This window comes from Euleptes europaea, chromosome 8 (assembly GCF_029931775.1).
Source record: "Euleptes europaea isolate rEulEur1 chromosome 8, rEulEur1.hap1, whole genome shotgun sequence".
NCBI lineage: Eukaryota > Metazoa > Chordata > Lepidosauria > Squamata > Sphaerodactylidae > Euleptes > Euleptes europaea.
The window spans coordinates 75,297,513-75,324,099 of NC_079319.1; the positions used below are offsets into that span (position 1 = coordinate 75,297,513).

General features: G+C 42.1%; 2 protein-coding genes across 3 annotated transcripts in view; one reads left to right on the forward strand and one right to left on the reverse strand.

The window, feature by feature from the left end:
• Positions 1 to 309: 309 nt before the first annotated feature.
• CAGE1 (cancer antigen 1) lies at positions 310 to 16,747 on the reverse strand. Its single transcript, XM_056854967.1, has 7 exons — positions 16,643 to 16,747; positions 12,643 to 12,739; positions 9,042 to 9,523; positions 6,490 to 6,681; positions 4,194 to 5,402; positions 2,623 to 2,745; positions 310 to 598 (listed from the first exon to the last, which is right to left on the reverse strand). The coding sequence occupies exons 1-7, from the start codon at positions 16,745 to 16,747 to the stop codon at positions 404 to 406; spliced, it is 2,403 nt and encodes an 800-aa protein (XP_056710945.1). The 3' UTR covers positions 310 to 403.
• A 6,185-nt stretch (positions 16,748 to 22,932) lies between these two features.
• RIOK1 (RIO kinase 1) overlaps positions 22,933 to 26,587 on the forward strand; it is a 30,668-nt gene continuing 27,013 nt past the window's right edge. For both annotated transcript variants that reach the window (XM_056854408.1, XM_056854409.1), the window contains exons 1-3: positions 22,933 to 23,052; positions 24,298 to 24,490; positions 25,738 to 25,828. In XM_056854408.1, the coding sequence (XP_056710386.1) occupies positions 22,982 to 23,052; positions 24,298 to 24,490; positions 25,738 to 25,828 (355 nt within the window). In that variant the 5' untranslated portion in view covers positions 22,933 to 22,981. The remainder of the gene's footprint in view (positions 23,053 to 24,297; positions 24,491 to 25,737; positions 25,829 to 26,587) is intronic.

Here is a 26,587-nt window from a genome sequence, read left to right on the forward strand (position 1 = left end):
CTTGTCCTTTGTGGAGGCCATTTAATTTCCATCCTTTCCCATTTCTGTTTTCTCCTCACCAGGTGGCTGCTTTCTGGGATTAAGTATCCCATTGGTCCCCTAGGCTAGCACTAGGATTGCCAACTTCCAGATGTTGCCAAGTAGTAGCATGTTGCCTTTGGGTCATGTTTGATTGTCACTGGCCTAGGAGCCAGAGAAGTGCAAAATTACTTCACCAGTAAAAACATACATGGGCTTTACTTACATAATCATAACTGATTAATGTTGGAGGGAAGGGACTACAATAAAGACTGATTTGTTTTTCTGGCACAGAAGAAAGATTTATTTCATTCTCGTTGGAAATATACAATACAGTGAATGTCAAGATGATAAGTTGGTCCAGATGGATCATAGAACTAATTCTTTAGTGACTATTTAGACTGGTACTGAAAGGGCTGTTTTGCATTACCTGACAGGTAAGTAAGCCCTCTGTTAGAGCCAAAAGACTGCGGATTTTCAACAAAAGGTTGGATGCTTTTTGGACGTAGGGAGAGTTGGAATGGTTTTCTTCAGTGCAGAGGCTTCTGGTGGATAAATCAGAATGCACTGACTTCATGTCCTGTTTTAACCAGAGCATACATTGAAGATTATGAATCAATTTGGTAACAGTGTTCATTAGAGCTGTAATAGTGCAATCCTAAACAGAGTTATACCCCTCTAAACCCACTCACTTCAATGGATTTTTAGAAGGGTGTAACTCTGCTTAAGATTGTACTGTAAGAATATTAAAAGATATTATGAAAACAAAATGAATTTCAAGATTTTGACCATGTAAAGTTAGGGTTGAGGGGAAGTGTTTAAAATACGAGCAATATTTTTAAAGAGAAAAGGGGTAAAAATACTTTAGGGGAACTTTTGTTAAATTATTTTTTACTTTTTTCATTTGGAAAAAAAGACAGTATATCTAGATGGAAATGGTTGGCTTTACAATTATTTTCTGGCACAGCTACGGAACCTTTTATACAAAGCCTCATACCAGTTTTTGTGCCACAGAGATCTTCCTTAAAAGTCCCATTAGTTAATATGGCTCCAATAACACATTCACCCTCATTCCAGGCAACAATCCTAAAATTGCATGGTCATAATCCCACACACTGTTGGGCCACATTCAGATAACTCAACAAACTAAGGTTTACAGATCACAATAAAACCCCATTTAGTTGTGACATCTGCAGAGATGGACTGACAAGCTGAGGAGTGTTAGCTGGCAGTAAACTGGGATTTCAAAATGGGGTCTCTCACTACTTTGTTAGCCATAGTCTGCAACAATTACAGTTTGTTGTGACACCTGAATTCACAAACCATAGTTTGTTGAATACCACTTCCCCTTGCAGCTGCCTGGCCCCAGAGGTGGCAATACAGGGAAGTTGTCCTTCTCTCCATATTTCTTTCTTGGTGGGCAGGCAACCAAAAGGGTGGAGCCACTCAAGCCCACAAGGGATGGGGCTGGAAGGCAAAAAGGAGGCAAGATACAAACAAGCTGAGGTTTAGTCTAGGGATGCCAGCCTCCAGGGACCTGGGCATTTCCCGGAATTACAGCTCATCTCCAGACTACAGAGATCAGTTCCCCTGGAGAAAATGGATGCTTTGGAGGATGGACTCTATGGCATTGTACTCCACTGAGGTCCGTCCTCCCCAGGCTCCATCCCTATGTCTCCAGGGCAACCCTACCCACCCCAATCCTCCGCCGGTGGCCAGGGGGACCTGGCAACCCTAGTTTAGACACAATGGAATCTGTTATTTATATCAAGTAGACTAACCAGAGTTTGTTGTACAATTCATGGTTTAAACAAACCATAGTTTATTGAGGTGTCTGACAGCAGCCCAAGGCCACACACAGATGTTTTTCTCTCTACCTTTGCCTCCAAACTAGAGGGCTGTTGTTTTGGAGCATCCACACAACACTATTCTTTAATCATTCCCTTTTTTGAGTTTTCCCCATCCTTGGCACTATCATCCTCAAACCTGCTCTATTATTATCTTTTCAGGAAGAATGAAGCCCATGAGTGTTAGAATGTTGTCTGGACAGGAAGTAGTGCAATTTTGCAGGTCCCACCCACATCGGTGCCCTTTCCCTTCCAACAGGTCCCTGTAGCCTTCATTTTCCCTACCATGGCAGCAGAGAGCTTTTGTGGGATTTCTATAGCACTATTATACTGTGGCATTATAATGCCATACCACTGATTTTTTTTAGAGCCTTCAAAAATCCTCTGGTAGTGTGGTGGTGGGAAAATGCAGGGGGAAATGGCAGCTGACAGAAAAGAGCAGAAAACTACTGTGTGGACTGTTGTCAATGCATCCACATAATCTCTGCAGTTGCAACAATTCTCTACAGATCTCTAAAGCTGTAATGAATGTATAATGGAGAATTCTTACCATGTGGATACTGCCTTTGTTATAGTCCATTGAAATTAGTGGCAAAACAGAGAGTACTCACCATAAAGTTTCAGCCTTAGTTATACTTGTAGTCCACTGAAATCAATGGCTTAAGCATGTGTAATTCTCTACTGACTGTGGCGCAATCCTACACAACCCCCCACCTCCAGGTTTTGCCCTAAGAATATACCCTCCAAATGACTGTACCAAATGAAGCCTTCCCAAAATGTGCATCTTCCATGCTATTATTTCTTCTTTTTTCCTCAGCTCTTCCTGTTGTAGTTGAAGCTTATAGGTGAGTACCTCAATAATCTGGTACTGCATCTTCTCCTAGGACAAAAATAGCACAGGGACAGCTTAGGTTCCTTACATACTTCATGAATATGAAAGCTTATTAGATGCTACCATCACTAATATTCAAGACTGTCTTTAGGTAAAGAGCGGGGTGCGGAAATGTCCTTCCATGGGGTTCCTACATTTCTGCACAAAAGCCTTGTAAAAACTGTTTATCAGGTTTTTTGGGGGGTATAATGAATGCACTGCATTTGCACAGCCTATGATCTTGCAGCATTTGGGTGATGGGGTTTCCTTCCCAAAAGTACTGCAACCATGCAAGCACAGAGGAGGGGTGTCAGCCAATTAATATCAAAAACAGGGGCACAACAAGGCTGCCCACCTTAGCCAGTGATGCACTGGGTGTACTGTCCATCACAATTTACCATTTCAGTACATCTGCCTGCAGTGGAAGGATAACATTTGGACCTCCCACAGCTAGGGCATGCACATTTCAGATGGGTGTGATGCACTAAAAAAACAATTGTTTCTATCCACTGTAAGAGCAAGTACTGAGGCAGTTACAGGCATACCTCGCTTTATTGAGGTTTGCAGATTCTGTGTTTTCAAGCAAGTCTGTAGGCGCCATTTTTTCTAACAGCTTGTGCTCACTTTGTGTCTCTGCGTCACATTTTGGTAATTCTTGCAATATTTCAAACTTTCTAATTATTATTACAGTACATTATTTTAGAAATGATGCTATTGCACACTTAATAGACTACAGCATAGGGTAAACGCCTACGGCCATACCACCCTAAACATGCCTGATCTTGGAAACTAAGCAGGGTCAAGCCTGGTTAGGATGGTGTAGACATAACTTTTATATGCACTGGGAAACCAAAACATTCATGTGACCTGCAATAACTCTGAGGTACGCTTGTACTTCCATGGTCACCTATGGTGAAGACAGAAGTCGCAGTCACAAGTTCTTAACCTAAGGAGAGACTAGTATGACAACTTGTGTTGTAAATGTAATATACAGGGTGGCTGACGACTGGGTCAGTCCCCAGTCATGTGCCCTTCCCTCCTGAGTCAAATGGGATGGTCCATCTTTTTGATGTTTATAAGAAAGTTCATAATTTAGTGATCCCCAACATGGCGCCAGTGGCCATCATGGCACCTGCCAATGGGTTTTCTGGTGCCCACTAGCTTCTTCCCCAAAGCAAAGAGCCTGCCCCAGCATTCCTTCATTTCACTGGAGCAGGAGAACTCAGAAACAGCTATTTAGTAGGAGGATGCTTGGCTTGCAACTTCCCAACACTCTGTGATTGGCCCCAGTACCCCATAGTGAGTTTAGAGGGGTACCCCACAGCAGCCATTTACTGATTGGCCCCATATTCCCACCTGGCTCAGCATCCTATATTTGATGTACTATGCCACTTCTTGTAATAGCTGTACCCTTAAAAATGATCTTTCTATCCAGGGGTTTCAGGTCCCCAAGGTACCTTCAGTGTTTGTGATTCTCTGATCTGGTCATACTGTTCTTTCCACCTGGCAGACTCCGCCTGCAGAAAATGATTCTGATTTTTGCTCTTTGCAACCTGCTGCTCAAGTTCACCATTCTCCATTCTGAATGTGTGGATCTGTTGCTGCATCTTCTCCATCTCGGCCTGCTCATTCTCAGATTGCACCTGCAAAATTTTAATCTGAGCGACCAGTTTGCTGTATCTGCAGGCCAGCTTTTTCTTTTCTGCCCGCCTCTCATCCTTCTGCCTCTGCATGGCTGCCTGCAGAGATGTGATGTGCTTCTCAAGGCTGTCCTTTTCTTCCTTCATCTTCTTCAGAGCTGACACAGTGCCACCCACCTCCTGCTCCAACTTGTGTTTGTCACTGCTCAGCTCTTGTATTTCTTGCTCTTTCCTGTGGAGAATGGAGTCCAGCGCCACACACTGGTTCATGTATGTGGTCTTCTGTTCCACTTCTTCCTGAAGCTTTTCCTGAAGGGCACTAACATCTGCCTTAAACTTTTTCAACTGCAGCATCAGAGTTGATCTCTCTGCGTCAAAGTCCTGCAGATGACCCTTTGTGCTGGCCAAAGCCTCTTCTGTGCTCTTCAGAAAGCTCTCTGCCTTGTCCTTCTCCTCAATGGCCTTGTTCTTTGCTTCCATGAGATCAGCAATGTTCTTCTTCAAGGTGTTGATGGTGTCAAAGAAGTCATGCCGTTTGCGAATGTCCACCTCCAGCTCTTTAACCTTGGTCCCCAAGGAAACGGCATCATAGTAGAGGTCCATGATTTGGGTCTGTTGCTTCTTTTGGTCCTCCTTTAGTTCGTGGATGGTTTTGTCCCAGCCCACGTCTCCTTCCTGAAGCAGCAGTATCTCCATTTCTTTAATCTTCTTCTCTAAAACTACACCGCATTGCTGAAGATCCAAAACTTGGGTCAGCTGCTTCTGCTGGTCGTGTCCTAAACCATTAATCGCCTTATAGAAGTCCATGTCACCTTCCTGAAGCAGCAGTTGCTTTGAACTAAACTCCAAGGTGTTTCTCTCACAGAGTTTTAGGGATGCTTCATAAGGGTTTAGGCAGCAGCTCCTTGTAATATGGGATGGAGAACGGTCTCCTGTATCCCCTTGCCTGCAATCTTTTGGCATCTCTGCTTGTAGAGATACTAATTTATTTTCTGCTTTATGTTCTCCTTTGGATACAGTTTCAACCTTTTTCAAGTAAAAAAAAGGAGAAACTCAAATCACTTGGTAGGAAAGAATCAATTTGGTTTCTTTACAATTTTTATAAGATGTTTCCCATCAGCAAGTGACCTGATAGCTTCCAACCCCAGGTGAGAACATTCCATAATCTGGCCTAAAAAGATGTCCTTTTGCTAGGGCTACATTTCTAGGCATCCAATACTTGCTCTTTCTGTACGGTTCACTTGGGCTACCAATATATCTAGTACATTTTTATCCGGGATTTTCCTTCAAGGAGCTCAGAGTGCAACATATGACCCTCTGTTTCCCATTTAATCTTCACAACCAGCACCTTTGTAAAGTAGGTTAGGCTGAGAAAGAGTGACTTGCTCACGGTAGCCCTGGAAGCTTCAGGGCAGAATGGGGATTTGAAGCTGGGTCTGCAGAGAGTTGATTGATTATCAGCCTTGCATTGACTATTTTGACTGTCAACCGCTCATTAAGGCAGAGATATTTTTACTACCCAAGATCTATTTAATGTGTACATTTACAATGGGGTTGAGTCTAGGACCTTCTGTAAACCCAGATAAACTGCTAAGCTGTAGCCCTTCTGCAGTCACTCGATAATTGGTAACTGAATACATTAAGTGAATTCCCTGAAACCCATTGTGCCTAGGGTTGCCAACCTTCAGTGAGGCCTGGAGATCATCCAGAATTACGACTGATCTCCAGACAACAGAGATCACTTCTCCTGAAGAAAATGGCCGCTTTGGAGGGTGAACGCTATACCCCGCTGGGGTCCCTCCCCTCCCCAAAAGCCACCCTCAAATCTCCAGGAATTTTCCAGTCCAGAGTTGGCAGCCTTAGTTCTGTCTGATGTGATCTAAAAGTGATATTATCTGTGATATTACATCAGTGATGGTTCATTCACTCATCCACGTCAACAAGTGATGGCCATATATGTAAGAACCAGTCTTCATTCAAACAAGAAAAGAATCTGTTCTGACTTTCTTTTTAACTGATGCAGCTACATATTTTCACAGTGGCAGTACTGTCCCTTTCCCCTCGCTGCCTTTTTTCCTGATCAATAAAGTTAAGAAATGAAAATGCATCTTACAATTTCTGGTGGAGAAGGGCTGCTAACCACTTCTTCTTGATTGGTACAATAGGCCAAGTTTCTCTTGAGGCGTTCCTTTAAGTGTCTGTTCGATTGCATGAGAGTGCAAACATAATCGAGGTTTTCGTCCAAAATATCTGGAGAAATGGTGAGCCCTGTGTCTGCTGATTCGGTGGGTTGTTCAGTGTCCATCTATCAAAAAGATTGATTCAGAGTTTGTTCAATGATCAGGAATGAAAATATGATACCACAAAGAGATGCGCAAGGCAGATGTTAAAATTTTAACTCAGGCAATCAGGTCCGCATACGGTTAGAAAGTTTTGACTCTGACAGGAATAGCCTAGAACCTTGACTGTGAATTGCCAAGAGCCAGCAAATCAACCCAATGGCTGCTTCTGTGGGTTGGCATTTTCACAACCAACTCACTTTCACACAGCCCAAATAATGCACTTTCAATCCACTTTCAATGCACGTTGAAGGTGGATTTTACTGTGTGAACTGGTAAAATCTACTTGCAAACGATTTTTAAGGTGCAGTGAAAATGGACTGAAAGTGCATTATGTGGGCTGTGTGAAAGTGCCCTAGAGTGTCTGTCTTCTACCATTTCTCTCTGGAAGGAAGAACCTAGAACTTGGAACATACCATTAATTACCACATAACAGCAAGCCACCAAAATACCCTGCTTCCTTAAGTTAGCATCTTTCTCATCAGCCAATTCTTAGCTGCTTCTGCACCCTCCCTTTGGAGGGAAAAGCATAGAGCTTTTTGCTCTACAGGACCACAGCATGCTAGGGCATATATTTCTCCAAACCCTGGGGAAGCAGTAGGAGTCTAGAAAAAATCTGGTTTACATGTAGGGTATGCAAATGCTTCTGCAAACCCTGGGGAAGCTCTAGGAGTCCAGAAACACTTTGGCTAACAAAACATTGGGAGGCTAACACCTCCTGACAGTCACCCTGATATCATAGGGGGAAAACTGAACTGTAGGTAGTATTTGAGGTTGCCAAAGCAACCCAGAATGGTGCCTAACAGCTGGGGCAAAATAAAGAGGTTAGTTTGGGAGGGGAAGCAGGAGAGGGGAAAGAGCAGTGGTTCCCAAAGTGGGCAGTACCACCCCCTGGGGGGCGGTGGGATTACCTAGGGGGGCACTAAGAGGCAAGGGGGAAGCAGGGGGTGCTTGAGATGGGCCTCTTCAACTGTGTTGTTGGATAGGGTAGGGGGCGCTGGGGTTGAGTTTGTGGAACCAAGGGGGCAGTGGCCCGAAAAGTTTGGGAACCACTGGGATAGAGGATAAGGGAGACGTGGGGTCTGGGACAGGGGAAAGAAGACCTGATAGGGTGAGTGGCTGGGGGAAAGGAAGACCAGGTTGCTGCGTGGGGAAGGGGATAGGAAGAAAGTATGGACAGGTGGGCAAATTGGAGTAGAGGGTCAAAGTGGAGCCAGGGTATTGGGACAGAGGGAGAGACTGTGGACAAGCAGACCTAGGGAGAAAGCAGAGTCCAGAAGAAGGAGGGAATAAGATTTTCCTGCTCCCGTGAGTCCCCCACCTGGGAATTCCTAATATAGCGTTCCGTTGTATTGAATATCAATTTTTTATAAACCACTTTGGGAGCCAACTATGACTGAAAAAATGGGTTATTCAATAAATGAATACAAGGGCAAGAAAGCAGTGTAGGTTCTAAGCAGGACTAAGTCTGGTCAGTGTCTAGATGGAAGACCTCCTGGGAATCCCTAAGCACAATGCCTATTGTTCCAAAAGTGGGATACAACTATAATCAGCACTATTGGGGGTGGGGAACAGCAGTTTATAAACAAAGTAACTAATTAAATAAATAATCCATGCATCCTAAATTGTTCAACATGACATCACACAAGATTAACTCAGACCCAAACTAGACATGACAACATCCTTGTGTCTTCCAAGGGGACATCACCGGCATTTTAAAGTGATTTAGAAATGTGAGGAGCGCAGGGAGCCCTTCCTTCATGCCTTTTCAAGTGGTGAAACAGCTGCAGGGGATGAGTGCAGTCATTTCAGCACTTGAAAAGGCATGGGGGACACACAAGAGTGCCTCAGCCTGCTGTACTGCAGGCCCTTGAGGCGTTCTGAAATCACTTTAAAATGGTGGTGGCCATCCCCGTGGCAGACATGAGGACACCGTCACGTCCAGTTTGCACAGCAGCACTGAAGCACACAACAAGGACAGGGATTTTACTCTCCTTTTTGTTCTGGCCATGGGGACCACCCAAAAGAACCCTTCTAGTTGCAATTTTAGAATCTGATTTCTTGCTACAGACTTGAGATTCCACTTCTGCACTGTCGTAAGTCTGTGATTCTTAAACGTGACACAAAACTCATTTTTGTTCCTGGTGTCGTCACCCCATGGGTCAGAAATGACCAGGTGCTTGCACAGGGGATTACCTTTCCCTTTATAGTTGTGAAGCATGTAAAACAAAAATGATGCTGCTGTACATTTGCTCTTTCCAAGTGGACCAAGTCTCATTTTCATCACTTTTGTTTCATTCTTTTACAAAGGTATAGAAAAGCTTACCATATTTCCATCCTGATCAGATGTTTTCTCAGCCATATTTGAACCTTCCAATGTAATAGGCAAATCTTCATCTGCAAAAGTTCCATCTGTCTTGAATAAAGAGCTGGTGGACTGAGTGAGAAAACTTGATACTTCTTTGATGGGGGAGTCCTTCACAATGCAGTCTAGTAATGATTCTCCCATGATCACCAACGGATCTTCCTGGATTGGCACAGCCAGTGTATCCAAGAATAAGTCCCCGGCTGGTAAAGCTTCCTTAGTCATGAGTTCCCATGCTACTTTTTGACCAGGGTCTTTTTCTATTCCACAGCTTTTCTTTGGCTTATCCAGTATTCTGCACTGTTGTGTTGATTCTTCTTGGGATGATAATTCCTCATTGGAGTCCTTCCACTCGCTAGCGTAGAAAGAATCTTTATCTATAGGCCAAGTTCTCCGAGTGTTGAGCGGTGGTGTCATTAGTTTTTCTGAAGCATCTTCAGAATCTGCATGTAAGACAGAATAGTGATAAATAAATCAAAGATGGATAACAGATGAGAGTTTTCAGTTGCACTTGAACTGAGCCCCAGTTTCCTACTTAAGGCGAAGCCACTAGACATAAAACCAAGGGCAGAATCTGCAACTCTAAATTCTCAATCCAACCCTAATAGTGAAAGTCAAATGGTACAAGAAATCATACTCAAGTGACTTCCAGGAAGCTCTTGATCCTCTACTTCTCCCTATAAAACAGTTTCTGACACATCACCTAGTTTGCAGCAACTAACTGGCTACTGCTCAGATTTCAGGACTGTTTCCCAGCTGGGAAACCTTACTGGCTGTTAAGATAAAAAATAAGGTCAAATATTTAGGAATTTGGCTCACCAACAATAATTTGAATCTCTTTCAAAATAATTATGTAAGAACTTGGGAAGCTAATTTGGTAAAATGGGAAATAATTAAACTGTCCTGGTTAGGTAAAGTATCAATAATAAAAATGATGGTCCTGCCTCAGATGCTGTTCTTGTTTCAGAACTTGCCAATAATAAAAGGTAATAAAATATTTGTAGAGTGGAGAAAGGAAATAAAGAAATTTATTTGGGGGAGGAATAGACATAGAATAGCCTATATTAATCTAATAGATGCTAAAGAGAGAGGGGGCTTATCACTACCAGATCTACAATATTACTATGAGGCAGTAGGTTTTAGTTGGTTAAAAGAGTGGATTAAATTGGACAATACAAGATTATTAGAGTTGGAGGGTATGGGACTTAGATTTGGATGGCATGCATATCTATGGTATGGAAGAGAAAAAGTACATAGAGATTTTAATCAACATATCTTGAGAGCAAGTTTATTAGGAATATGGAAAAAATATAAACAAGGTTTTGAACCAAAGACTCTGCTTTGGCTAAAGCCCCTGGAGGCTGTATTGAGAAGATCTCAGAACAGAGATCCAGACATCAAAACATATAGGAAGTATATAACAAAAGAGAAGGACCAATGGAAATTAAGAGAAAGAGAAAATGTAGGAATAAAGGATTGGTTTAAATATTATCAGTTAAATGATATGTTTAAAAAAGACATAAAAATTGGGTTTGCAAGCCAAGATTCAGAATTGGAGAGAATTTTAAATAAGGATAGTAAGAGTTTAATATCTAAAATGTATCAATATATATTGGAATACAATTTAGAGGGAAATAGGATTAAACCAACAATGATTTCATGGGCAAAAGATCTGGGACACACCATACATTTAGAAAGATGGGAAAGACTATGGCAGAAGGAATTTAAGTTTTCAATTGCAGGCAGTATTAGAGAAAATATGTATAAAATATTTTATAGGTGGTATACAACACTGGTAATGGTAGCAAAAATGGCTAAGGATGCCAGTGATAAATGCTGGAGATGTAAAGAATGCAGAGGTACATTTTTCCATGTTTGGTGGTCCTGCAAGAAGTTGAAAAAGTTTTGGAGAGCTATAATAATAGAATCTAATAAGCTGATAAAGGGGAGTGTAAAAAAAATCCCCAGAAGCGTGTTTAATAGGTTTATTTAAAGAAGGAATGGATGTGGAAGATAAAACGATCTGCCAATATTGCTTTGCAGGGGCAAGAATAATTATCGCAAAATCCTGGAAGGCAGATAAAAAATTGTCGAAGAAAGATTGGAGGGAAAAATTAATAAATATATACAGATGGCTAAGCTAACAAGTGGACTACAAGGAAAGGATATGGAAGAATTTGAGAAGAAATGGAGCTTGGCATTTGTGTATTTAGCTAAATATGCGAAGGTGGATTTTAGAACTGTTGTGAAAAGGTTATAATATTTGTGTACTGTAATGGGAAGTAATGTAAAATTTAGATTTGGGTAATACTCTAACGGAAGTCACACACTGGGAGTATATAAAGGGAGTTGGAGGGGGGTGTTTTATGTTATATTTTGATTTTTCACATTTATGAAATAAAAAGAAATATATATATATATCGGGATTTGAGGACTGTGTATTTGGCCTAAGGCCATTCTTTTTTCAGCATGTCTGAAATATGGCCTGCCAATAATTCTACAGAGATCACAGCCTTTGGGTCTCATGCCATTCCTTGCTTACAGACAGCCCCCCTAAACGAATACGGTTTCTTACCAACAACAACAGACCACCTAACAGAGACACAAACCCAAGCACCAGACCCTGCAACAAACAAAGATGCCAACCTTTTCTTCTCTTGTAAAGGTAAAGGTCCCCTGTGCAAGCACCGGGTCATTCCTGACCCATGGGGTGATGTCATATCCCGACGTTTCCTAGGCAGACTTTGTTTACGGGGTGGTTTGCCAGTGCCTTCCCCAGTCATCTTCCCTTTACCCCCAGCAAAGGGGGTACACTTGTACACTTAGCTAATACTGTTTCAGGACCCAGTAACATCAGTTACACCATCTTGGGCTCCTCCACTCGCTCATGCTCCAGTGTGATAAATGCCACCATGTGTGTCAATAATGCCCTTCTGTTTTCTCTAAGATCAAACTAGTCAGTTCCGATGCAAAAGAATAAATGGACACACATTTGATGTTAAAAACCACAGTATTCAAAGACCAGCGAGAGAACGTTTCAGTCTCCCAGGGCACACTGTTGCTGACCTGAAAGTCACCATCCTTAAAAAAGGGGAGGGGCTGTGGCTCAGTGGTAGAGCATCTGCTTGGCATGCAGACAAGCCCAGGTTCAATCCCCGGCGTCTCCAGTTAAAGGACTAGGCAAGTAGGTGATGTGAGAGACCTCTACCTGAGACCCTGGAGAGCCGCTGCAGGTCTGAGTAGACAATACTAACTTTGAGGGACCTAGGGTCTGATTCAGTATAAGGAAGCTTCATGTGTTCATCCTTCAACAACAAACTTCAAAGGGAGACCTGCCAATGGCTTCCATGGTGGCATCACAAAACATGGAATCTTTTCCTGTCCGCTTTCTGAATGTTAGTGCAATTTGAAGAGACGTTGCTTCAGTGATAGTTGCTTCTTAGTCCACTTGGACACCTCTGTACCCATCCTCCTTTTATAAAATATACAAAAATATACACAGGAAGCAATGAGAGTTCAAGCCCCTATTGGTTTAGATGATAGGCTCATAAAAGATAGCTACCATATATGAAATCCTCAAGTAGTGGCTCAGAAAGATGATCCCCCTTGTAAAGCGTGTAGTCACATTCACTTTTCTTCCCTGCACCCTGCATCTCATCCTACAACCACAAAAAAGAAAAAATATATTAACATCCTTAACAATAACTGTGGTTATAGCAACAGGGCATTTGTGGGCACAAAACAACCTGTAGTCAATATTACTAAAAGAACATTAGCATATAAACTACCAGTTGCTGGGTAATGTATGAACCGTGGACATCAAGAAGCCAATTATAAATTATTGTAAAATCACTGGGTTGGATCCAGCCATCTGTCACTGAATCTTGTCCAGTTGCCCTCCCTACTATGGCCTCCAACCACACAATGTGTCCATGCAAGTCTCACCATCCACAGAATAGTATTTTTCAGTGGTCAAAGGGAATACTTCCCTTTTCCCCAGCAGGGAAAACTGGTTGAATCCACTTCATTCTTTCGGCTGTCCTGCTCAATTTGTGACTCCTGAGGTTGAATATAGCCACTAACCAAGTATGAATGTTTTTACAGACTCTTTATTTTTCCAGTCCCAAGCAGGTAGCAAAAACAGGAAGTTTACTGAGTCCCTGGAAGACAGCCATACATGATTTGTGGGCTGGTCAGGTTGGTCGGTCACAAGTTGGTCAGGCATGCCTTAAGCAAAGTAAGGGCATTATACAATCTTTGCCTGATCCACATTGGGGAAAAACTGCTTTGGTAAACAGGACATTAACACTGTCATAGAATGACCATTCTTTAATGCAATTCAAGGTTCCAGCATTCTGATCCCATGAAGGGAGTAGACCTATTGATACGGCCTGATCCTAGTAATTTTCAATTTGGGGTTTCTCATTTGGTTTCACTGGTGAGTGGAATCCCTGAACTACTGCTTCAGATCAGTAAGCGGCTGAATCAATTAACTGCAGTTCAATCCAGGTAACATAGGGCTTATGGAAGCTGGTGTATCTTCAGTTCAGAAAGTAGTGAAATGGATGGGGCTGCACACCTTTGAAAAACAGATTTGTACCTTGGGGGTTCTCCTGGACCCATCATTGATATTTGACACTCTGGTAGCAGGAGTATCTTTTCCAGTTTCAGTTAGTACCCCAGAGGTGGAACCTCTCCTCCATCAATCATGCTCTAGCATGTAGATTAGACCACTATAACATACACAACATGGGGCTACCCTTGAAAATACTTTTTTTTAAAAATACAACAGGTTCAAAATCCAGTGTCCAAAATTTTCATTGGATTAGACCAGGGGGTCAAACATAAGGCCCCCTGAGAACTCTTAACTGGTCTGGGAGCTAGCAGAGGCAGCCACCCTCCCCACTCTCGGTCTGGGCTGGAGAGGCATGGCCGGCCCGACCAAGTGACATTTATGTCATATCCGGCCCTCGTAACAATTGAATTTGATGCCCCTGGATTAGGCCATACAACACAAATCCTAAACTGTCCCCAGCATCTGCAGTTAAAAAGATCAGGGATTACATGATGTGAAAGATCTCTGCTTGAGATCCTGGAGAGCGTATGCCAGTCAGAGCAAATAATACTGACCTTGACAGATTAACTGTCTGACTTAGTATAAGGCAGTTTTATAAATATTTATATTAGTTGCCAGCTGGTTTCTCAATGCAATTCAAATTTTATTTATTTATTTATTTCATATCTATCCTGTCATTTCCCCCGGTGGGAACCCAAAGCTGCTCAGACAATTCTCTCCTCCTCCATTTTATTCTCACAACAACACTGTGAGGTAAGTTAGGCTGAGAGTGTGTGACTGGCACACTTTGAACCTGTGTCTCCCAGATACTAGTCCGACACTTTTAACCACTACATCACACTGCCGTTGGCCATCAAAGCCTCACACCGCATATCTCAAGGACTGCTTCTACCCCTCTGCCCCCTGCAAACTGACCTCTGCGGATACTCCAGTTCCAGTTCAAAATGAGTGACTGAATGCAAATGAGCATTTAGGCGTAAGAATGGGAATTAAAATGGCAAATGAGATTCAATGTGAGCAAGTGTAAAGTGATGCATATTGGGGCAAAAAATCCCAACTTCACATAAACACTGATGGGATCTGTGCTGGCAGCGACAGACCAAGAAAGGGATCTTGGGGTGGTAGTGAATAGCTCAATGAAGATGTCAACCCAGTGTGCGGCTGCTGTAAAAAAGGCAAATTCCATGCTGGCCATAATTAGACGAGGAATAGAGAATAAAACTGTTGATATCATACTGCCCTTGTACAAATCTATGGTGAGACCACACTTGGAATACTGTGTACAGTTCTGGTCACCACACCTAAAAAAGGATATTACAGAGCTTGAGAAGGTGCAGAAAAGAGCAACCAAAATGATTAAGGGACTAGAGCAACTGTCCTATGGGGAGAGGTTAGGACGCTTAGGGCTGTTTAGCTTGGAAAGAAGGCAGCTAAGGGGAGACATGATAGAGGTCTATAAAATTATGCATGGTTTGGAGAGAGTGGACAGGGAGAAGTTTTTCTCCCTCTCCCATAATACTAGAACATGGGGTCATCTGCTAAAGCTGGAGAGCGAGAGATTCAAAACAGATAAAAGGAAATATTTTTTCACACAACGCATAGTTAAATTGTGGAACTCCCTGCCCCAGGATGTGGTGATGGCTACCAGCTTGGAGGGCTTTAAGAGGGGGGTGGACATATTCACGGAGGAGAGGGGTATTCATGGTTATTAGACTGGATACTGGTCATGCTGCAGGAGCATGCCTATTATTTTGGGTGCAGTGGAACACAGGCAGGATGGTGCTGCTGCACTCGTCTTGTTTGTGGCTTCCTAAAGGCACCTGGTTGGCCACTGTGTGAACAGACTGCTGGACTTGATGGGCCTTGGTCTGACCCAGTAGGGCCTTTCTTATGTTCTTATGTTGATTATAGCCTAGGATGCATCTTCAAGGCCACCATTAAACAATGAGCTATGGATAGCGTAATAGCCTTATCTTCACCAGACAGCAAATAATATTACATGATAATCGTGTGAACATACTGGAAAATGTGAGATCAATGGAGTAATGAAAGATCTTATAAGAGAATATAAATCACAACTGAATAAAAAACGAGTACGCGTTTTTGTCTGTCTTTGCTACACGGGCAGACTCTCTGTTCAATTTGGACACTCTTTTGCTAGTGCCTGTCCATTTAAGCCCAAATTATATGTTACCTCTTACTTGTGGTCTCTCCAGGCCCACCACAAGAATTTGCAGTCAGATGTGCCTTGCAAGTTCCACGTTTGGAACAGAATTCCCAGGAGACTGACTTCGATCAGGACCACAGGGGAAAGGGGCTTAAGTGTGCAGGGAACCCACACCACTTTCTGACTCGAAACAGCCGCAGGGAACTGCTAAATGCCTGTTGCGCAAACTTACATGTACTGATGGCTTCATATAGAGTTCCCCAGTAAGACAAACGACAACTCAAGGGGCTGTTTCAGGTAAAGAAAAACTGAGTGGAAGAGATTAAGGCAGCCCCTTCTTTCTGTGCACCATGGTTCTGGTTCTGCTTGGGCCCCTGTTTATCTGGGAACTGAGTTCTAAACACACAACTTGGAAGGCAGTCTGATGTAAAATTCTTGTGGTGGACCTGAGAAAGGTGGGCAAAAAACATAATGTATGGCTAGACCCTCAGATGCAGCAGATCACTATAAAATTTAGAACTGGTGCCCTGTTCTCTGTTGGTGTTTAGAAAATAGTCTTTGTTCTGAGCTTGTACAGTTGAACTGGATGTTCTTGCCTTCAGTATTTATGGCTGCTGTTTGTAAAAAGTGTTTTGTCTGGTCAGAGTGCTTTTATCAGTTTGATTTACTGCAGGCTACTACATTCAAATGGTAAATGTTTATAGAGCTATTACTGTGGAACGATAAGTAAATTTTAATAAATAGATATGGTTACAGTCCAAAGGACTGCCTTCCCGTAACTAGCAGGAGAGAACTAATGATATTCCAAAGTGTACATACTTGAGAGGCATCCAAAGCAGCACTGCAGCTTTCAGCATTGAGTGAATCTTTATGGATCAGCTCTGGGGAAATGCAGCTGATGGAAATAATGTCTGCTTCACTCATGATAGTCAAAAGCTCCCAGATCCTCCTCTGATGTTCTGGCTTCTAAAGGAAAAGATTTGGAGAGTCTTTATTTTAAAAGGCTGTATGCCAGAAAATCTCTAAATATTAGAATGATTAAATAAATGGGTGTGATAATAATATACCTTTTTAAAAGGCTCAAAGACTGGAGCTGCAGTTGTGGGGAAAAGGAGTTTTACCTATCCCCCCCCCCCCACACACACACATCATTGTCCTAACAGCAGTATTCCAACAGCAGCTATTTGTTCCATGGAAGAAAATATATAGGTACCTTGGAGCCATGATTATTAGAATATGTATAATCTGTTCCATCTGTTGTAATATGCAATGCCTAGTGTACAACAGAAGAAGCTGTTATGGGGACAACATATGGCAAAGCTAGTCAGACAGGGGTATGGGTCACTGCTGTAGAGAGCTTTAAAAGGGGATCAGACAAATTCATGACATGTCAGTGGCTAGTAGCCATGGTGACTACAGGAAACCTCCACACTCAGAAGCAGTAAACCTATGAATCCCAGTGCCAGCAGGCAACATCAGGTGAATGCTTCAGCCTCTATGCTAGGGGTGTCAAACATGCAGCCCGTGGGCCAGATCCGGCCCCCGGAGGGCTTTTACCCCATTTTTTGGTTACCTGTGCCTTTCCATGCCAGCCATTTTGTGATTGAGCCCACTTAAAACCCAAAATGACTTTGTAACATTCCATATCAAAGGAATACTGAAAATAAGGACAGAATATGTTCCATTTCAGAAATGGGATTGTATTGGGATTGTGTCGATACTTTTTATCTATGGATTTGTTGAGTAATTAATATTGTTTTATGGTGATCGTATGCTATTTTGATTTGGTCAAATGACTGTAAATTAAAGATTGACTGACAGCATGGCAAGTATCAAATTTACAACTGATGTCATTCTGCAAATACAATTCCCAGCTACTGCCCTTTAATTTTGTATCTAGTATTGCCAACATGCCTGGAAAAGAAGGGGAAAAAACCCTGTCCCATCCCTTTAATAGAGGCTTAATGTGGAGAGGACAAATCCAAGCCTCTCCATAATTTTCCTCTCCTTGTTAATCATTTTTATTTCAGCTTTTAAAAAATGATAAAATGCATCTCATGGATTGGGATACTGACTGAGGAGGGAGAGGCAAAGAGACTTATAACACTTGCTTGTACTTGGTAATTATCAGAGGCTTTTTTATTTCAACTAAAAGTAAGAGGAAATCTAGGTCAACTGTAATCTCCCTTACCTCATCAATTATCTCCCCCAACATTAATTTGATTTAGATAACTTTTGTCTCTACCACCTCAAGATCAATGGAACTGCCAAATAATAGCAGCATCCCCTGAGTTAAATATATTATCTGTCTCAAAAGGGTTCTTGGGATTTCTGGGAGATGTATTATTGTCTGGAGATACATCTGTACAGACTCTTTTACAAATGTACCCGTTAAAAAAGGATCCTGAATTTTGTTTATTGGGAATTCCTGAAAAGAATATGGATAAATATGATAAGAGTTATATGCCAATATAGTTTTGCAGCAGCAAGAATTACAATAGCAAAAAATTGGAAACAAGTAAATAAACCTTCAATTAAGGACTGGAGAGAGAAATTGTGGTTGTATATGCAGATGGCCAAACTTACAGAGTCTTTACATGGTAAAGATATGGAAGAGTTAAAAAAAACTTGGTTAAAGGCCATCGCATTTTGGGATGAACTGGCAAAAATTAATTTTACAAGTATAGTTAATGAATTATAGGTAAATGGTAATGTAGTTTATATAATGATAGTTTAAGGTAATTTTAAATACTGTCAGAACATTCTCCCGAAGTCCAGTGGTGGTGGGACACTCATTTAAGGTGGGTGGTGGCTATTTGGGCACTGTTTATTCTATAATATTATAATGTGTGTGTAAAGTGCCGTCAAGTCGCAGGTGACTTATGGCGGCCCCTTTTGGGGTTTTCATGGCAAGAGACTAACAGAGGTGGTTTGCCAGTGCCTTCCTCTGCACAGCAACCCTGGTCTTCCTTGGTGGTCTCCCATCCAAATACTAACCAGGGCTGACCCTGCTTCGCTTCTCAGATCTGACGAGATCAGGCTAGCCTGGGCCATCCAGGTCAGGGCATATTATAATAGAAGATGTAAAACTGTACTATAAGTGCTCTTTTTGTATTTTTGTTTTGCTTTTTAGTTATTTGTTTATGTGATTTATAATTTGTTATGTTTTTTTTAATGAAAACTAATAAAAGAATTTATTTTTAAAAAATGTACCCGCAACATAAAGAATTATAATTGCTTAAACAGAAATCGGGTTAGGGCGATTTATTAACAAGGGCATAATTCAAGCCTCTCCATAATCCTTTCTTTATTTCGTCTTTTAAAAAACGCTCAAGTGCTCACAGCCTCCTGGATCCATTGAGAGACTCCCAGGTTCCCGCGAGGAGTTACAGCCGCTTCTTTCCCCGCGGTCGGCTTCCCCTGGAGCAACTGCCGAGCGCTCCTTACCGGCCAATCAGCGACCGGCCAAGCCCTCTGTGACGTCACAAAGAAATCAACGGTGCAATCCTAAAGAGAGCTACTCCCGCCCCAGCCCATTCATTTCAACGGGCTGAGACTAGAGTAACTCTGCGGAGAATGAACGCTCTTGTTTCTTGCACCCTGCACACTTAACTGCACTCCCTTCAACCCCATCCCATTGCCTCTTACTCGGAAGTCAGACTTACTCCAAGTAAAGGTAGAAAAGGGCAAGAGTCCAGTAGCACCTTAAAGACTAACAAAAATATTTTCTGGCAGGGTATGAGCTTTCGTGAGCCACAGCTCGCTTCTTCAGATACATTCTGAAGAAGCGAGCTGTGGCTCACGAAAGCTCCTACCCTGCCAGAAAATATTTTTGTTAGTCTTTAAGGTGCTACTGGACTCTTGCTCTTTTCTACTATCTGAAGAAGTGAGCTGTGGCTCATGAAAGCTCCTACCCTGCCAGAAAATATTTTTGTTAGTCTTTAAGGTGCTACTGGACTCTTGCCCTTTTCTACTATCTGAAGAAGCGAGCTGTGGCTCACGAAAGCTCCTACCCTGCCAGAAAATATTTTTGTTAGTCTTTAAGGTGCTTCTGGACTCTTGCTATTTGCTACTATCTGAAGAAGTGAGCTGTGGCTCATGAAAGCTCCTACCCTGCCAGAAAATATTTTTGTTAGTCTTTCAGGTGCTACTGGACTCTTGCTCTTTTCTACTACTGCAGACAGACTACCACGGCTACCCACTGTGAATTATCTCAAAGTAAAGGGAGATATAGGGCAGCTGCCTTGAGGCAATCCGGTGCATGCTGGCTTTGAAGAGCTCGAAGCAACCGTGTAAATCAGTGGGGACTTTCTCCGGAGAAATCACGTGCAAATCATACCGTTAGCTAGCTGCCGCAAAGGTTTTCCTCTAGCTCACACTGAATCCAGTAGGATCCACGTAGCGGAAGGGGCCAGAGCTCGGGAGCTGCGCAGCACAAGCTTTGGATCCAAGACGGTTCCAGGTTTGTTACCCAGCATCTCCAGTTAAAAGGATTAGTTGGTAGAACTAGTTCTGAAGAAGTGAGCTGTGGCTCACGAAAGCTCACACCCTACCAGAAAATATTTTTGTTAAGTCTTTAAGGTGCTACTGGACTTTTGCCCTTTTCTACTACTGCAGACAGACTAACACGGCTACCCACTGTGAATTAAAGACAGATGGATTCACATTCTAGCTGTATCTGAAGAAGTGAGCTGTGGCTCACGAAAGCTCCTACCCTACCAGAAAATATTTTTGTTAGTCTTTAAGGTGCTACTGGACTCTTGCCCTTTTCTACTATCTGAAGAAGTGAGCTGTGGCTCATGAAAGCTCATACCCTGCCAGAAAATATTTTTGTTAGTCTTTCAGGTGCTACTGGACTCTTGCCCTTTTCTACTATCTGAAGAAGTGAGCTGTGGCTCACGAAAGCTCCTACCCTACCAGAAAATATGTTTGTTAGTCTTTCAGGTGCTACTGGACTCTTGCCCTTTTCTACTACTGCAGACAGACTAACACGGCTACCCACTGCGAATTATCTTGGCAGAACTAGGACAGGCTTCGGAGACAGAAGTCACGTTATAGTATTTCAAAGGAACAAACAGTCTGTCTCGGTATAAGGCATATAGTCTGAATGTTCTCGAGAGTAAATATAAGCAAGATTGAATATATGCAAGTGTTAGGCATACACACATATGCGTATTTGCAAGCAAGGCGGAGAAATACGTGTCCACTTCGGCGGGATTTCATCGCTGAGCGAAAGCTTTTGGGACTCGGGGCGCCCACCGACCGCTGCCCTAATGCGTGGTTCGCCACGCATGCGCTCTCTACCCCACCTTCCCTTCTGAAGGTCCCCCTGGAGAAAACGCGTTCTCAGACGGCCTGGGATGACCCTTCGAGGGAGCCGTATGACGTCGGTTTTGTGACGCTTGTGCAGGAAGGGAGTTGATTTGCGCCTCGTGTCTCAGCTTGAACGGCGCCCCCCCCCCAGGTGTGTGTGGGTGACTGTGGGGGTTCCTTACCTGTTTGCAGGAGGTAGGTGCAATAAATCTTGCTGGGGAAACAATTGGGCGGCCAAGAGACATATCCGAATGGCAGTGTCCGAAATGCACCGGACAAATCCTCACTTTAACTGGGAGGCATCTATGGTAGCAAAGAGATGCAGTCCCCAGTATTATATAAATGCAGAATAAGCGCTGCTCTAGAGCAGTGGTTCCCAACTTTTTTTTGACCAGGGACCACTAGGGCTTTTTTGTTCGGTGCAGGGACCCCAAGGTTCAAAATAAAAATTCTGAGCATTTGAAAATAAACTTTAATCATAACTGTTAGTTAAACATTAAACTTAGAATAATATTTGAATATATATATATATATATTTATAATAGAGAACTTTTAATTGAAAATATTAATTTATTATGGGTTTATAATTTTGTTTCACGAACCTTAATTTAGTTCTTGCGGACCCCTGGGGGTCCATGGACCCCCGGTTGGGAACCAGTGTATATTTATGACAATTTATTGAGGTATGTGATCTGTCTTTCTCGTGCATTTTTTATCCTATCCTTCCTCCAAGAGGATCACGGCAGTTTAGTGTCAGTACATTACAGTACCTGTAATGCAACGAGGTACTGAAGTCTGGCATTTACCTGCGTTCTCCTTTCCTCATGTTATCCTCATAACCCGTTGAGGTAGGGTGCCCCAAAGTCACCCAGCGAGCTTTATGGGTGAATGGGGACTTGAATCTTGTACAATTCATGGGGCGACCATGGATAACTACCCCTGTTGGTTAGTAGTGATAATATTTATTGACTGATTGATCGATGATGATACTTTAAAGTGCCTTGTGTATATTTTCAGTCATCGCTAAAGCAACGTTGTAAAGTAGATAAATATTGGTTCTTGTAGGTTATCTGGGCTGTGTGACCGTGGTCTTGGTATTTTCTTTCCTGACGTTTCGCCCGCGGCTGCGGGTGAAACGTCAGGAAGGAAAATACCAAGACCACAGTCACACAGCCCGGATAACCTACAAGAACCAATGAACTCTGACCATGAAAGCCTTCAACAATATTTAGATAAATATTGTTATCCCCGAATTGTGAATGGGAAAAGGCGGTTTGCTCCAGGCAACATTTGAGTGGTGATTATTTTGTTTGCTGCTCCCAGTTCCTCATAGCCATTCTGCTGTAGCTGCTCTTATAATGTTATTAGCACAACTCTGGCATCACAGTCACAAGACTGCAACTTTGTACTTGTTGGTTAATCTGTAATAGTTGCTATGAGGATCATGGGATTTAAATAGAACATGCCATTTTGGCATTCTGATAGCTCCCAAAATTGTGAGTGATTAATAAGTGATAAGCACATCTGTCTTTTGATCAAATGGAATACATTACATGCTAATTGCAGCAAGACAGTTTTCAGGCTTCCTACCTGTATATCTGATTGTATTATATAATTGTCCACCAAAATAGCGCTGCATGTGCATGTAACCTTAGAAAGCACTATTAAAGCATATATTAAAGCATAATGTGGCAAACATAATGTATGTAACAAAGTACAGTTATATTTTTTCTCTCAGTATGTTGATAGAAAACACTGTATAATATGCTGCCTTATTATTCTGTCATACAGGAAACAGAGAAGATAGCACAAGTTGTGTGCATTGGAGACCACCTACCAGCAATAATGAATTTCAGGGAGGAAATTATGAGCCAGGTAGTTCCAGGACAATTTGATGATGCAGAGTTTTCGGACAGGTAATATAAGATGAACTGTTAAGATGATTTTGAGAATATCTAATCACAAAGCAGTGCTCTTCCTCCATTACCACCCTGCCCCGCCTTCCATGTTTTATTTTGTGAACTTCCATTAGTTTTCTGTGCAGGCCATTTGGAAAGTGGAGATAATTGCTGAATTGTAATGCATTGTTTACATGAAAAAGCAATATCTTTATCCCAGTTTCCTCCCTTGTTCAGAGGATGTCATGGATTGAGCTGGTTTTGCCAAAGGTTTCTGTCAATTGTAATGAGTTCATTTATGCATACTATACATTGTATAGGTTCATTTCTTAAAGCACTTGTATATGTTCAGAGACTTGAATGCCTGGTAATTAAACATTCTGAATTCTTCCTAGATTTTTTGTACAGCTTTTTGGGGGAAGAGGAGAGTACTTCTGGCCCACTAAATAGATTTGTTAAACGTATTATAAAGAACCTTGTCTTGAGTCATTTAGAGCAGAAACAGGAGGACCCTGTTGTGGTGCCATGGAGCCTACTGATCCCTTTCTTGGTGCTTTTAGAAAATGGGTGGGGCCTGATGGGGCTTTTGCCCAGCAGGGCTTTGATTGGTCACTGAAGATCTGATTGGCTTTGCAGATGTTTGAAAAGTTGCTTTGGCAGCTACAGACGGATTTTAACCAATTTGTTCATTTTAAAAGGAATCCTGTTAAACAGAACTTCTGCCTGAAATTTTGAAGAGTCACTATTAGAGTTATGAAACCTTATACCATGACATTTTGTAGTTGGTTCCACCTCCCATGGTAGCCATTTTGTGAACTTAAATTAGTTGCACCCACCACCCTGTGGCCAAATACCAAAGGTGACCACCGGCTCAAAAAGGTTGGGAACCCCGGAATAGAAGAACATCAGTGATTTGATCCTTCTTTTTCAATGCAGCACAACTAAATATTGAGAGAGCAAAATGTGACATGTTGCTGATTTGCAAGATACATTGTTTGATGAGCTAATGAAGACTTTATTATATATGTAGTGGTTAAGAGACTCTAATCTGGAGAACTGGGTTTGATTCCTCACTTCTCCACAAGAAGATTGCTGGGTAACCTTAGGCTAGTCAGAGTTCTCTCAGAACTCTTTCATCCCCACCTCCCTCTCGAGGTGCCTGTTGTGTGAGGGGGAGGGCGATTGTAAGCTGCTTTGAGACTTCTTTCGGTAGAGTAAAAGTGGGGTATAAAAACCAACTCTTCTTCTTCTTAAAAAACTCAGTGAGCAGGCACAGATTGAAGTCATTCAGAAAAAGAAAGAAATAATTCAAATGAAGTCATCACATTTGTACATGGAAGCAGATGTGGATGAATTTGACGACACTGGTGAAGACGACGAAGACGATTGGGACTGGGATGATGACATGGGGAAAGTCACAAAGCGAAATCTACTTCCTGGAGGAAGAAACACACAGGTATGGTGTGGAAAGAATTGATGGCCTAGGTCTTAGTTTCTGGCCATCAGTTTAAATCCTAGCTATACCAGTGGGTATCTGGGTTTGAGCCTTAAAAATTTGACAAGAGTCATCTGTTGTGCAGCAGGAGAGTACATAATTGAACAAAGAGTCCATTTTTTCTGTAATAGCAGAAAAGTGCTGTGTAACTGCTTTACTATGGCATGAGCTTTCATAACAGTAGTTCATATTTATGAACAAATATTTATGAAACGTAACTATACTCAGTCTTCTAAAATCAGGAGTACCATCTTATTTCTGCTACCCTTCTAATGACTATCATCTGTTCCGTCTATCTTTGGCAGTCACTAATTGCATCCAGTGAAGCAGACTGTTGCTTCTTTGAAGTAGGACAGGTGGTAATGCTTTCAGAGTGTGACTGAGGGATCTGGATTAGGCACTCTGCCCTTGTGCAAATGCTCCCCACTTATTGAACCGTGATTAATGCTTACCTAGGTATATGAGGCTGGGAAGGGAAGCTATGAAGGAGCTAGACAAGATTCTTAAGTGTAAGGATTTGTCATTGGTGACCAAGATCAAGTCAATTCAAGCCATATCATTACTTTGTATGGGTGTGAAAGTTGAACAATGGAGAGGGCTGACAGAAAGTCGCTTTCTCTGAAATGTTGTGTTAAAAGAGAGTGTTACAGATATCATAGACTGCCAAAAAGACAAATCAGTGGGTTCTAGATCAAATCAAGCCTGAACTCTTCCTAGAAGCTAAAATGGCTAGGCTGAGGCTATTGTACTTTAGTCACAAAATGAAAAGACGAGTCACTGGAAAAGACAATAATGCTAGGAAAAATTGAAGGCAGCAGGAGAAGAGGAAGACCCAATATGAGATGGATTGACTCAATCAAGGAAGTCATGGCCCTCAGTTTGCAAGACCTGAGCAAGGCTTTTAACTCTAGGACATTTTGGAGGTCATTAATTTATAGGGTTGCCATGAGTCAGAAGCAACTTGATAGCACTTAACACTCTCACAAGGTAAATGTAAGCTTTAACTGGGGTTAATGCTAACCATGGGTTTTAAACTAGAGGGAGGGGAATTTGAACCAGAGAAGGGAAGGAATGGGAAACTGGAAACATGTTATTGAGACTCCTTAACCATGGCTAAAGCGCTGGAAGCATGATGTTGTGATAGTGCTAATATGAGTGCTTTGAATGGCTTTGGGTGGAAGTTCAATGATATCTCAAAATCGTTTCAGGCAAACAGACAGGCGCCCAGTTGCAATGCATCAAAAATGTCCACTCCTACAGACAAGGCACTAAGAAAATTTGAGAATAAAATTAATCTAGGTAAGTAGAATCCTCTTCATCTTCTTTTGCAACGGGTGCAGTTGAACAGAATTCAGTAAGAACCCCTGTGCATTTTAACTGTAGAAATGGGTTTGTGTGGTGAGTTGTTCTCGGAGGTGAATAGCATGTGTTCAGGTAGTAGTGTTCCATGTTGTGCTGAAAAATGTGGCTTCAAAATAACGGCAGTGTGAATTATCTTTGAACTGAGTGACTTTTCAGTTTGTTCATCTCCATTGCAAAGATTTTTTTGTGTTACTTTTTAAAATCTTTCTATGACAGTACATTTCCAATAAGATACCCATTTTTACAAGGGCACGCAACTGAAACCATTCTGTTTTTACTTACACAAGAGGGCCAAATTCCTAAATTAAACACACATCATGCACGCAGATATTTTTTGTTACAGACTCAGTATTTTTTTTCATAACCTGTTCTTAGTTAGTCTCCCTTTTTAAGGACCCCATGACATACTATTTTTCTCTCTCTGCACCAACACAGGTCTCTTTGAACTCTCCTCTCTGTAAATTCTTTTTCCTTTTCTCTTTACCAAATCTTGTGCAGCCCGCATCTCATAATGCTTCGCTATTCTTTCTGCACTCCTCTATTCTGCACTTCATTACCTTCCCTTTTCTGTTTCCCTAGCCACAGGGAACCCCATTTCTCAGCTTCTCCCTTGCTTACTTTCTACTTCACATAAAACTCAGTTCTCTCTGTGCTATCTTTTGCTCAGCTCTTATAAGAACATAAGAAAGGCCGTGC

Excerpts from the sequence above, each read along its gene's own strand:
- CAGE1 (XM_056854967.1), bottom strand. The coding sequence starts at position 16,747 with ATGAGTGAAGCAGACATTATTTCCATCAGCTGCATTTCCCCAGAGCTG. Across the intron at positions 6,682-9,041 it reads CTGATCAGGATGGAAATATG|ATGGACACTGAACAACCCAC; the intron begins GTAAGCTTTTCT and ends TCTTTTTGATAG. Across the intron at positions 5,403-6,489 it reads GCCCTTCTCCACCAGAAATT|GTTGAAACTGTATCCAAAGG; the intron begins GTAAGATGCATT and ends TACTTGAAAAAG.